Genomic DNA, 12,589 nt, shown 5'->3' on the forward strand with positions numbered 1-12,589 from the left:
GTGCACTACAAATAACCAATCTGAGGAAATATCAGATCACCCTCTTTCATAAGGTATTCTTGTTTTCTCTGTTTAGAAGAAAGAGAAGTTTAGATAAACACCAAGCTGTGATTCATGTTTATGATTAAATTGCTTTTACACTATAGCAGTAAGTTCAGAGTTAACCTGAAACCAGAACCCATTACTATCCATTGAAACAAATTTGTCAGCTGCACAATTCTTTGCAAACCCCAGAAGCCGTCCCAGTTTTCCCCAGGTCAGGAACTAATTGGTTTCATGCCAATTTTTCAATTGAATCCGCTTTCACTGAAGAAGTGCTACCACTCAACAAATAGACGAAAAGGTAATTATACGTTCTGATATCTGCTGATAAGCAATTTATGCTGCAATCATTTTATTCAGTGAGAACAGCAGCAACAGTAACAACTTAATGTTTATATAGTACTCCTCACAAAATACCATTTTGTAAGAGAAAGAACTTGCATTTGTATAGCACATTAACATATCCTCAAAGTCAAAAAGCACTTCACAACCAATGAATTACTTTTGGAATGTTGTCAATGTTGTTGCATAGGCAAATATGGCAGTTAATTGAACACTGTAAAGTGCTCACCAGGCAGGTGAATGAGATGAATGACATGTTCAGTTGTGTTTATTTTCTCTATGCCTTTAGATAATAAAAGGGGACATGTAGCCAAAGAGCAAGACATAAAGGGACTTAGGAGAGACTGAAGGCACAGCCAGAGATAGTCTTTTGAAGATGGGTAAAGGGAGATAGTAGGGTGACATGGTTCTTGAAGAGAATACCAGAGATCACAGCAATGATTGCAGATCAACCTCTGAAGGAACAGAGGGGAGAAGGGAGCATCACTAACCCAGACTCAGAAGAGTGGGGATTGTGGACTGGTACATATGATTAGAGAAAATTACCCGACAATGTGGAGTGTTTTGGCTTTAGGAATGAGGAGCAAGAAGTTTGGAACAAAAACAGAAAATGCTAGAATCACGTAGGTCAGGCAGCATCTGTTGAAAGAATAGGGGTGAGAAATTCATCTCCATTGCAGTGCCTCCACCATTGACTCTTACGAGGGGCAACCGCGCCAGCATTCTTGGCATGCGTCAAAAGGCTGTGAATAGATGCTATCCTGGTCTAACATAGCTCAACCAGCTGATGTGAATCCAGGATATCAAACTTGAACCATGCGGTTCCTGGCAACTAGCTTGTCAATCACTCAACAAACAACTAGCGTTGAGCTACAAGATGGGTCCTGAATAAGCATTCCTTAAAGGGCCAGGCATCCAAATTGCAGCTAAGGCAATTTTTAAGAACATCTGCCATTGCAAAGCGTCAGGAAGTACTCTGGAGTGTTTTTGAGTTCAATTGAGCTCCTGAATTTGACAGAGATTGTAGAGATGTAGGTGACCTGCTCATTCAAAGGCATGGGATAGCAGTAGCAGTTCCTTTTTTTGTGTTCATTCATGGGATGTGAGCATCGCTGGCTGGGCCAGCATTTATTGCTAATCCCTAGTTGCCCTTGAGAAGGTGGTGTTGAGCTGCTTTCTTGAACTGCTGCAGTCCATGTGATGTAGGTACACCCACAGTGCTGTTAGGAAGGGTGTTCCAGGATTTTGACCCAGCAACAGTGAAGGAACGGCAATATATTTCCAAGTCAGGATGGTGAGTGACTTGGAGAGGAACTTCCAGGTGGTGGTGTTCCCATCTATCGGCCGCCCTTGTCCTTTCAGATGGTAATGGTTCTGGGTTTGGAAGATGCTGTCTAAGGAGCCTTGGTGAATTCCTGCAGTGCATCTTGTAGATGGCACACACTGCTGCTAATGTGCGTTGTTGATGGAGGGAGTGAATGTTTGTGGATGTGCTGCCAGTCAAGTGGGCTGCTTTGTTTTGGATGGTGTCAAGCTTCTTGAGTGTTGTGGGAGCTGCGCTCATCCAGGCATGTGGAGAGTATTCCATCACACTCCTGGCCTGTGCCTTGTAGATGGTGGACAGGCTGTGGGGAGTCAGGAGGTGAATTACTTGTTGCACGACTCCTAGCCTCTGACCTGCCCTTGTAGCCATCATATTTATATGGCTAGTCCAGTTCAGTTTCTGGTCAATGGTAACCCCCAAGATGTTGATAGTGGGGGATTCAGTGACGGTAATGCCATTGAATCTCAAGGGACAATGCTTAGATTCTCTCTTGTTGGAGATGGTAATTGCCTGTCACTTGTGTGGCGTGAGTGTTACTTGCCACTCGTCAGCCCAAGGCTGGATATTGTCCTGGTCTTGCTGCATTTGGCCATGGACTGCTTCAGTATCTGAGGTGTCGCAAATGGTGCTGAACATTGTGCAATCATCAACGAACATCCCTACTCCTGTGCTTGCTTGCTGTGTTGCAGACACCTCTGTGTCTGTAGCATAACAGGCAAGAAGGAATTAAGGCAGCAGAGATACAAAGCTCTTCACAATGTTCTCTGCCAACTTGGAGCCTGGCTCCTTCATGTTCCTTGACAGTGACAGATGGCTGCCTGGCATCCCAGCTGATGCACCCAGCATTTCGGTGTGCATGTCCATCAACAGTGTCTTGTATGCCGCCCCATCGAGTTCCTCATCTGAGTCCTTTGCAATAGAATTCATCTTCAATCTCACCCTCTACTGAACTGGCAAATGAACGATCCTTTCTCCCTCCCTTGGCTGCAGCCTACTCATGGCTAGATGACTCAACATGTGCTGATCCCATCCCTATACTCCCACCTAATGTATGCAAAGTGGCATTATCTGAGCTGGTGGCCCTGAGTGTCAGATCAACTGACTGGTTTCTTCATTGGTACTATGTTGCTGTTGCTCTCTTTTTTTTCCCCTTGTGCTGCTGTGCCTGACAGGCAGCAGTTCTTATATGCCAGAAGTAGGAAACCAGAAGGGAAAGTTTGGTGGTGAGGGAAGGGGTTGGGAAGCAAGAATTCCATAATCACACCATCAGCAGCTTGCTCATCATACCAGATTACAGGATGAGGCTGAACTGAGGTTGAGAAAAGACATGAGGCAGGAACATAATGTCACGTTCTTGGGTTGTGGCATCTGGTGTCACTTTGTTCTACAGTCTTTGGGTGTGAGCTTGGCAGTATTAGTAGATGTATGAGGGTGAGGATCTGGATGTTAGGCATAATTCAGAGTGCCAGGAATTGCTGCTAGTTGAGTGATAGGGGTATGTTGCATTGAACAGCGTGAGAGGTTGGTGGAATGGTAGGTAGGAGACCTAGCACAGAATTTAATTCCCTTCCCTGTAGCAAGTTTATTGACTGGGGGAATTTAATTCGGCAGGAGGGTGGTATGTGGGGATCCTGCCGCCTTCCCCCTCCCCATCCCCCATGCCCCGATTAAATCCATGGCAGGAAGCCTTGTGGATGGCTTTCCTGCCAGCTGCCAATTGTGCCCCTTAAGTGGACAATTAATGCCCACTTAAGGGATCGTCCCGCTGTTGCTGTTATTCATCCATCATCAGGCAGGGGTGCTTGTCATGTGGGAAGCCTAATAAACAAGCACTGTCAGGATTGCATGCGGGCTCCTGGGGTGGCAGGGATGCCTTTGTTCAAAAGCACTCAGTGCCTTATCAAGGGACTTGATACTGGGAAGGTGGGGCCCACTAAGAACCATTCTCCTTTCCTTGCTGCCGACCCCCATTTCCCTCCTCCCCCACAACCCCCACCCTGATATCCCCCTCCTGCCATCACTCATCCCTGGCTTGGGTCTCTTGGCGATCCTCGGCCTCAACTGGGACCATTATCAGCAGCAGCCCCTATCTCCCTGGTTGCGCTGCTGAGCAATGAAGAGCGGCTGCCTCTGATTGATTGGCAGCTCTCAGCAGATGGGTCTTCACCCCCATGGTCCTTGATCCCGGGGGAGGCCTGACTCTGCCCAGTTAAGTGTCTGATTGGCATTTAATGCAGAGGGCCTTTCACAAAAAGAGGCGACATGGGCGAGACCACCGTTGTCTACGTTAAATTCTGCCCATAATGTGAAGCTGCATTCACTGACCTTGATCATTCATGTGAGGTCATTAGACTTCCTGTGGCATTGTTGCCAGGTCTCGGGTCCAGGTTCCAGAAGTTGATCTCCTTGGCTATCTCCTCCCACTCCTCCATTCCAAGATTGGTCCTTGAAAGTATCTCGGCCACCCACAGAAGAATGGCTTCCCTCTTCCTGCTCGCCTTCCCCACTAATGCCTCTAGCATTGCGTATGTCACCTTGGAACCCTCTCTCTGCATTAGTGTTCCATTTTCCATCTTTTAAATTTCAGCAATATTAATCAGTGCAGCTTTCCTTTAAGAGGGACAGTCTACCTTTACAAACAGGACGCTGGCTGGACCAGGTGTTCTCAGTGCAATACTGTTTGGCTGCCTTGCTGAGTGGTAGAGGCAGCCAACAAGACCAAGAGGATGCTAGCATTGAGGTCCCACACAGCCCTATGCTACAATCAAGTAAATGAGGCGGGAGCACCAAGTTGCATGATGCCCACCTCCAACGGAACTGGCACAGGCAGTTCACAAAGCACAACCCAAAGCCCAAAAAATGGGGAAGATGAATTTTTAGCTCTCCCAGTGAATCAAAATTTTGGATATCGAACCCTTCCTCAATGTTTGTTTTCTAGCCTGTTTTTCTTTTATTGTCTATGTCAGATCTCCTTCTGGTTTGCCACATGTTGAGGCTCTGTGAGATTGGGAGCTAGGGGAAAGGGAATTTTATTACTATCTTTCTAGATCAGGCAGAGAAAGGCAGGCTCAATGCCGAAAGCAGCTTTAGAGTAAAACTGGAAGAAATTTCTCTTGCTTAATTGCTATGTGTGCCAACCCTGGTGCATTTGGAGAAACTACTTTCTAAAACAGAGCACTGGATTGCACTTGAGCACAAATAGGAAATTCCTGGTGCTGATCTTTGAAGATTTGGCAAAATCTCAAGTGTGCTGAAAATGCAGGTTTACAGCTACTCCACAGATATTACCTGAAGATACTGCTATCACCAGCAGCAAGGTCTGACCTTGGTGCCGGGAGTCCCTCTTCACTAGAGGTGGAAAATACCTGACTCATCCAAAATTAATGTACCTTTTCTCAACTAAATTGGATAAGTCATTTGGCAGCAAGCATGGAGGAGTCCAATGCTTAATTCTTTGGATATTAAAAATATGTATGTGAGGAAATGAAATTACTACTATCTGAATTGTTTGTATATAATCTCTATTAAAAAAAAAAGCATTTATTTTAATTTTAAGTTCTCCCTAGACTATAAAACTGGTGTTGCAATTAACTTCATTATCTGGAAAATGACTTCTCTATAGTTTGATTGTAATAGAAATTTAAAACAATTGGTAGTTTATTTAGCTAAAACAAAATATTACGTATCAAGACAGTAGAATCACAATTTTTTGGTTTTAACTTTGAATAAAAAATGTTTTGTTTTACCTATTGCCTGTTTGCTTATATTAATGATGGGATATCCCATTTTATCAACTATCTAACAACTTTTCCTTCCTTATTACATAGATTCTAGCAACAGTTATGGTTAATATTTTTATCTTCAGATAGGAGTGATTGGAGAAGATGAAGAGTGGGTTTTACTATATGAAGCAGAGAATGAACCAGATGCCCAGATGTTAGAGATCCCAAATTTGACTCCTTATACATACTACAGGTGAGTCAAAGGACACTGGTTTGTAAAGTTTGTATACTTGTTTTAACCTTAATGTAAACACAGTCATTGTATTTTAATTTACTCTTGCATAAAGCTTCTGTGGAAAATGAACTCAAAGAACTTGGGGAAATGACTCGCCAGAGTGTTAGCACTCTACCATTGCCATTTGGTTTTCATCCATCACTGGCTTGATGGGCTATAGGTGTCTGTGAACATTAAGATCTCCATGTGGAATAAGTGTGGGAGTCTCAAACCAGTTATGACCAGCTGTGGGCCCATAGCATAAAACTGCTCTTATCTTGTCACAAGGTTGGCCATTTCACTTGGGCCTTGGGTGGCAGATGGGCCAAGTGAAAACATTCACATAAGTACAATAAAGGGGGCTGCATCAGAGGTTGGGTTTAACACACATTGTTGGGCAGCATAGAGGGAGATTTATGTCCCTCCATGTTGCATCTGACTGTGGGTGACAAAAAATAATAAAAAAGAATGATTTTTGTCCTCAGGATACTTTGTTCACATTGAGCACAAAAAATCACCAGAACAAGAAGAACTGAAACTGTGTTTACAAAGGAATTGCATAGAAGCATATTGCAAAAGCTCTCTTTGATAACCTCGAGATAACCTCTGTATTGCCTCAGGAATGAAACCAAGCCATATCCGTAACTTTATGGAAGTACTTTTTATATCGACGCCACAGATCATCTGGAGTACTGAGTTGCTTTTTAACTAAGCATTCCTGTCCCTGGTCCTAACTGGCAACTTCCAGGAATATAGTTTTAAGTGTCCATGCCATCATGGGAAGATGAAGGATATTGAAGGGTCCTTTGCTGTCATAACAATATGAAATATAAAAAATAAAGTAATAATTTATAATTTGTGGTATGATCAAGACTAAAGTGACACATTTCCACATACAACAATTATTCTGTCACTCGTGAGTAATCTGGTTATCTTGTTTCTGGAGATATAAACTCTGTTATGTGGGTGGTCTAGGCACATTATCTGTTTTTGCAGCATGTGGGAACAATATGTGAGTGCAGTCGACATTAAAAGGAAACTCATGACTTGTACTTGTGCACCTAATGCAGTCATTTGTAGCAAATGGAAATTGTTTAATTACTTGCAGCTAAAAATGTCACTCTTGTGATTAAAGTAGTGTTGCACCTTTGGAACCCAAATAAGCTTTAATAGTGAAATGAAAAAAACACACTGTCACCTTCATTCTACCTACCAAGGCATAGGGCAGAGTTTTGCCCTTGATGGGCGGGCCGCCGAAACAGGGCCCGCTGCCATTTTAAGTGAGTGGGCCAATTAAGGCTATGCGCTTCCTGTGCCGGGGGGAGGGATTCCCCAACTGTCAAAGTGCGCTCTTTCGCACATGTGCGCGAAAGAGCGCACATCTCCCTGAGACTAAGTGCTGTCTCAGGGAGAGCGCTGAAAGTTTTATAAACTTAAAAAATAGGAAAATAAAAAAATTATTAACATGTCCCCCTCATGTGACAATGTCACACGAGATGGGACATGTTAATAAATATCACATAAGTTTATTAAAGTTTTCAAAAACAGACATGAAACCTCATCCCGCCGGTGGATGAGGTTTCATGTTTTTTCAGAAGCCCGCTGGAGCTCCTGGCCTGCCCGCCAGCCCTAAGGTTGGACAAGCAGGGCCTTTAATTGGCTTAATTATCTTGTCAATGGCCTCAATTGGTCATTGACAGGTCGACGGGCAGACAGCTGATTGCGCTGTCCCCCCGCCTTCCTGAATATTTAAATGGGGCGGGATGATGTCGGGGGTTTCTCCCGACGTTATCCCGCGTCATTTTTGCGTCGGTGAGCGGGCCCCACCCCCAACTCGCCGACGGAAAAATTCTGGCCATAGTGCTGGAAGCCTTAAGGCCATACTATGTTACTTGGATATTTTTCATCTGTATTGAAAAATAATTTTACATTCTATCATTCTTAAACAAGTCCAATCATTGTACCATTAGGTGAGATTTTGTAGTATTTTTAACTTTTGAAAATGGCTTTGTCCCCTGTGGGTAATGGATCTGTCATACTTGTTTGGGCAATGGATCTGTCATTTTTTGTTCAGTTACCACGGTAATCGACTGAAGTCTCCTATAATACATAATATAAATACATAACTAATGTCTGGGACATTTTTCAGATGTTGCCTTGCTATACTTAATATGTTCTGTTTAATACAACTGTTTGCCATGATTGATCAGTAATGTTTGACAGTAAGCTAGTGTGACAGGTCGAACACCTGATTGACATAGCTTTTATTTAATGAGAGCAGTTTACTTAAGGTTTGCAAACTAGAAGTAAGGGAATTGTTTTAGATACAATTCCATTAAATGTATGCAAAAGACTTCCATTTAATGACAGTCACAGGATGAATTTTTGTTCAAGCTTGTCATTAGTCGAACCCCTGAGAGTGCATTAATCTGCATATGTAGAAACTCCTTGGGTTGGTAATTCTGTAGTTTAGTGTGGTATGGTGCTCCTTTGTGGGTATGAATTATTTTACAGCCAATCAATGTGATAATTTCCTCCTGTGAAAAAATTAAAACTATAATTCAGGTGACTGATTTATCTCATAATGATCTTGTCCTCATTTTAGAAAATATTTTTTAAAAATTGAAAAATATCAAAACGATAAATGGATGATTGCTCCTGAATGATATCTTATTTATTTTATTTGAACTGATTTGAAAGAAAAGATTCAAAAGCATCAAAAACATTTATTTTCCTTTAAGTGCTAGTGAAATTGGTAGCTAAGCATCAAAGTTCACTGTTCACCCAAAACCTAAGAAAAGGTTTGTTCTGCTTCTTTTCCAAAACATTGGCTATGTGTTTTTCTTTGTGACCATTTAAAAATGTTATTTTGCTATCCCACACCCTGTTTTTTGGATCCCTGAATACCATGCTCCAAATTGTGGCTGTAAGAATAGGCACATCATTTGCTGCCACTTTCTGATTAGAAATTGTGAACTGGGGGGTGTACCCCTGATTGCTTGCTTGGCAAATGCACAGGTTTGTGTGGTTCTGAACTATACAGAGGATCAATTCACCACTGATGTGTGCTGACTTCACTAATAATGTTAGAAGATTGATGGGGTCCCTGTTAAAGGTCTAAATTTCCCTGGGATAGGGAGGGGTGGGGTGGGGAAAATGGGTGAGGGGCAGAGGGTGAAATGGGGTTGGGGGGCAAGGTTTCCACTACTGAATGCTGTCCAGTAACTCTTACTGCAAAATGTGTGCATCTGGACAGAAGGTGAGGTCAGGATCTCACAGCATGTTTTCCCAGGTCTAAATGCTGCTGATACTTTCTTTACCTCACCTGTGAAGATTGACCATGGGACACGCTTTGGAATAGGCAGCTGGAAAATGTGGAAATGTATTGTACAAAGAGGTATTGCATCATGGAGGCAAAGGAAGAAATTTGAAAAAAAAACTGTGACTTACCCTTCAGCATTGTGTATTTATTCTTGCTGCTGTGTTAGCATTTGACATCTACTCTGCACCTCCCTATAATGGTCTAGCTGAGATTTTAGAATTTAGCGTGCGTGTGTCGTGAGTGAGAGAGAGCGAGACACTGGCCAGGATTTTCCGGACAGCGGGGGCGGCCACAAAAGGGGCCACCGCCCGTGATCAGGCCCCAACTGCAATTTCACGCTGGCTGGCCAATTAACAGCTAGCCAGTGTGAATCATGCACTGCAGCACTCAGTGCTGTTGGGGGGTGGGGGGTGGGGGGTGGGGAGTGGGGTGAGGGTTGGGGGGTGGTGTGGGTGGGAGGAGGGTGAGAGCGTCATTTTATGCTCGTTCAGGTTGGACGCACACCCGCCCAATGAGTGAAACATTCTGCCGTGTGTGTGTGACTTATATACCACTAGATCACTAGGGCACAGCAAAAAAAAGCTAGTCATGCCACCAGGCTGCCTTGGTTAAGAGACATGTTTCTTATATGAATTTTTGCTCTGATTTCAAACATGTTGAATGGGCAATCAAATTTAATAAGCAAACATAATGTGCCTGATTACCTCGCTAATGGGAAAATTGCATTTCTACTCCTGCTAACATTGTAAAGATCTATATTCGATATTGTTCTGAACAATTAACTTAATTCTTGTGTTAAATGTATTTTGTCATTAGGTTTCGAATAAAGCAGATGAACATAGTGGGCTCTAGCCCTGTAAGTTGGCCTTCCCGCATAATCCAAACTCTGCAGGCTCCACCAGATGTAGCACCTGCTAGCGTCACAGTGCGAACAGCAAGTGAGACCAGCTTATGGGTTCGCTGGGTGGTAAGTGAAGATACTGTGTTAAAAAAATGGGAAGGATTGAATAAAATACAGAGGCACATAACTTTTGATCTCTGGGGAATTGTACCCGGGGGTACCCCAGAAGATGCGTTGGGAACCCCGCTGCCCCGAAAGTCCCCACGCAAGGCCTGCACACGAATTGCCCGGGAAGTTCAAACTTCTGTTGAGCAATTATGCTGCACTGGGAACCAGCTGAAACTCCAAGTTAACTCAGAGACTTCGGATCGTTCAGACTGACTCGCCAGAATAATTACCCAGGAAAAGTTAGAATAATTACCCAGGAAAAGTTAGAATTAAAACCACTTCTAACTCCTGATTAACGATAGTACTGACCCACAGGAGCCTCCGAATACCCATCCTACCCCCCAAACCCCAGACTACCTTCCTTACCTGCACTCCCACCCCACCCCCCACCGCCAACCACCTTTCCATCCCTTAACTACTTTTCCATCTCCCCCAACTACCTTTCCCTCCCGCTCAACCGCCCTTCCGACCCTCTGACTACTCCCTCCCTACCCTCAACTCCCCACCTCACGCCGCCCCCCCACCCAGACTAACCCCCCCTCCCCCTCCCACCACCAGACTGAACTGAATATGTAAGTGAGTAGAACAATGGTGACAGAATTTAAAACAGACAGGTGTAAAGTGCTACAGGTAGGAAGGAAATATAAGTGATGCACATACCCCTTGGTTGATGTTGGAATAATTAAGAATGTGTGGGATCCATGAACAAAGTTCCTGATAAGTTACCTGGATGTGCAGCAACCTGGAAGGCACCAAATGGTCTTGTTCTGTGATAAGTAATGTGCGTGAGTGACCGTGCGCCGAGAAAACTTGGCCACACATAACAATTAAATTTTAATGGAAATCATGAGTCTTATACTGTATGCTAAATATATTTGACAAATGTCAAGCAGGACAAGTAGACATTAGACAAATTAGGACAAGCAAATTTAGAACATTCTTCACACAAATAATGATCAAACGTAGAATTGGTTTCCAGGTAGAGTGCAATGGTGAGAAACTGGAATAATTTAAGAATTTAGATGCTGTGATAATGGAATCTTTCTGGATGGATGAATTAAAATAAGATGTATGGTCTATACATGGTTATCTGGTGAGTATAGTTTCTCAACATTTCCTATCAGTCATTGGTGGACAATATTCTTGAGTTCTCTGCCCAAAGGCAGGTCCAACCCACAGCACCATGCCTCCACTACGGGTAGGGCAAGGAAGCAGGTCCCGAATCCACCCAAACCAGAATGGGGATGGAACCCCATTCTGTTTGCACCAATCTGATCCACACCAAGCATCTAGCCTACTGAACTAATGGCCCCTCCTACCTCTTCAAGGAGTCCAAGTTTCTGTGGCAACATACAATTTAAACGCATGTTGTAGCCTGGAGCTACGGATGATAGAGGCTGTAATTTCTTTCCATCACACGGCTGATCAGGAATCTCTCTCACTCTTACTGCCTGCCATTGGAGAGTGTTGGAAGGATTTACAAATCGATACCTAACCTGTTAAGCTGAGTTTGAATGCTTCTTTGGCCATCAAGTCCTGAAGTGGGACCTGAACACACAGCTCCTGGCTTAGAGGCAGGGAACTCTACCATGTGCCACAAGACCTCCTTTGGATGGACAATGCACAATGGTAAATCACTTGATGATCAGTGTTCCAGGATCCAAGTTCTTTGTAAGGGAAAGCAGCTGCTTGAAGAAAGGCCACAATGTTCCTAACTGTCAATTGTCCAGGTGGAGTTCTGAACACTGTGGCAAACCTTTACAATATTTGTGAATGGATTGTGCATCAGGTTACCATTCGTAATATTCCAAAAATTAGGTTCACCAAGAAATAGACTTTTTTGTTGCAAGTGACAAATGGCAGCTGAGTTATTTGCTGAAGCTGCGAAAATCATGTGACCTTGTGTTGCAAATACGGAATGTATGAGATTGTTTTCCGACTGTACCTTTAATTTAGGGTAAAATGGAGGAATGAAGGGGGTCATGTGGCCTTTTCTGAATTCTGCTAATGGTAAACCTGGGTGGTTTGACTGCTAAAGATTAAGTCTGGGTGGGACCAGGTTGTTTTACTGGGATGGGGGTGCAAGGTATTCACACTTATAAACAATGGCAGAAGCCAGGATGACCAACTCTGGTTGAAAAGAATAAGGGACACTTCACCATGAAAGCTGATCTTGAATGGGGTTGGAGAGAAGGGGGGCTGCTGACAAATCTGAGAGATTGGTTGGTGGGGAGTTTGGTGAACCTCAGGGCAGTGGGGAGCAACCTCTGAGAGCAAGGGGATATGTGATGGCGAGCCTATGAGAATGGGGCTGGTGGGGGTTGTCAGGTTAATCAACCTGAGAGAGCAGATGGCAGGTACTGCATGGCGCACCCTGATTCTGATGCTGCCATCTGTCAGTTCTACCGCAGGATGGCCCCAAACATGCCACGAATCTATTGTGCCCAATGTATTCGCAAAACGAGGCCTGCTGCGATAACAAAAATCCAGCACAAAACGTGTCCCGGGAAGGACTGACCCAGGGCGTGGGATGAAAGGCCAAATTACAGGGTGG

The 12,589-nt window shown here is 43.9% G+C and overlaps 1 protein-coding gene across 2 annotated transcripts in view; it reads left to right on the top strand.

Moving 5' to 3' along the window:
• Positions 1–12,589, top strand: part of sdk1a (sidekick cell adhesion molecule 1a) — a 950,103-nt gene that overhangs the window by 757,945 nt on the left and 179,569 nt on the right. For both annotated transcript variants that reach the window (XM_078558601.1, XM_078558602.1), the window contains exons 23-24: positions 5,574–5,683; positions 9,843–9,993. In XM_078558601.1, the coding sequence (XP_078414727.1) occupies positions 5,574–5,683; positions 9,843–9,993 (261 nt within the window). The remainder of the gene's footprint in view (positions 1–5,573; positions 5,684–9,842; positions 9,994–12,589) is intronic.

Source organism: Cetorhinus maximus, chromosome 15 (assembly GCF_964194155.1).
Source record: "Cetorhinus maximus chromosome 15, sCetMax3.hap1.1, whole genome shotgun sequence".
NCBI classification, from domain to species: Eukaryota; Metazoa; Chordata; class Chondrichthyes; order Lamniformes; family Cetorhinidae; genus Cetorhinus; species Cetorhinus maximus.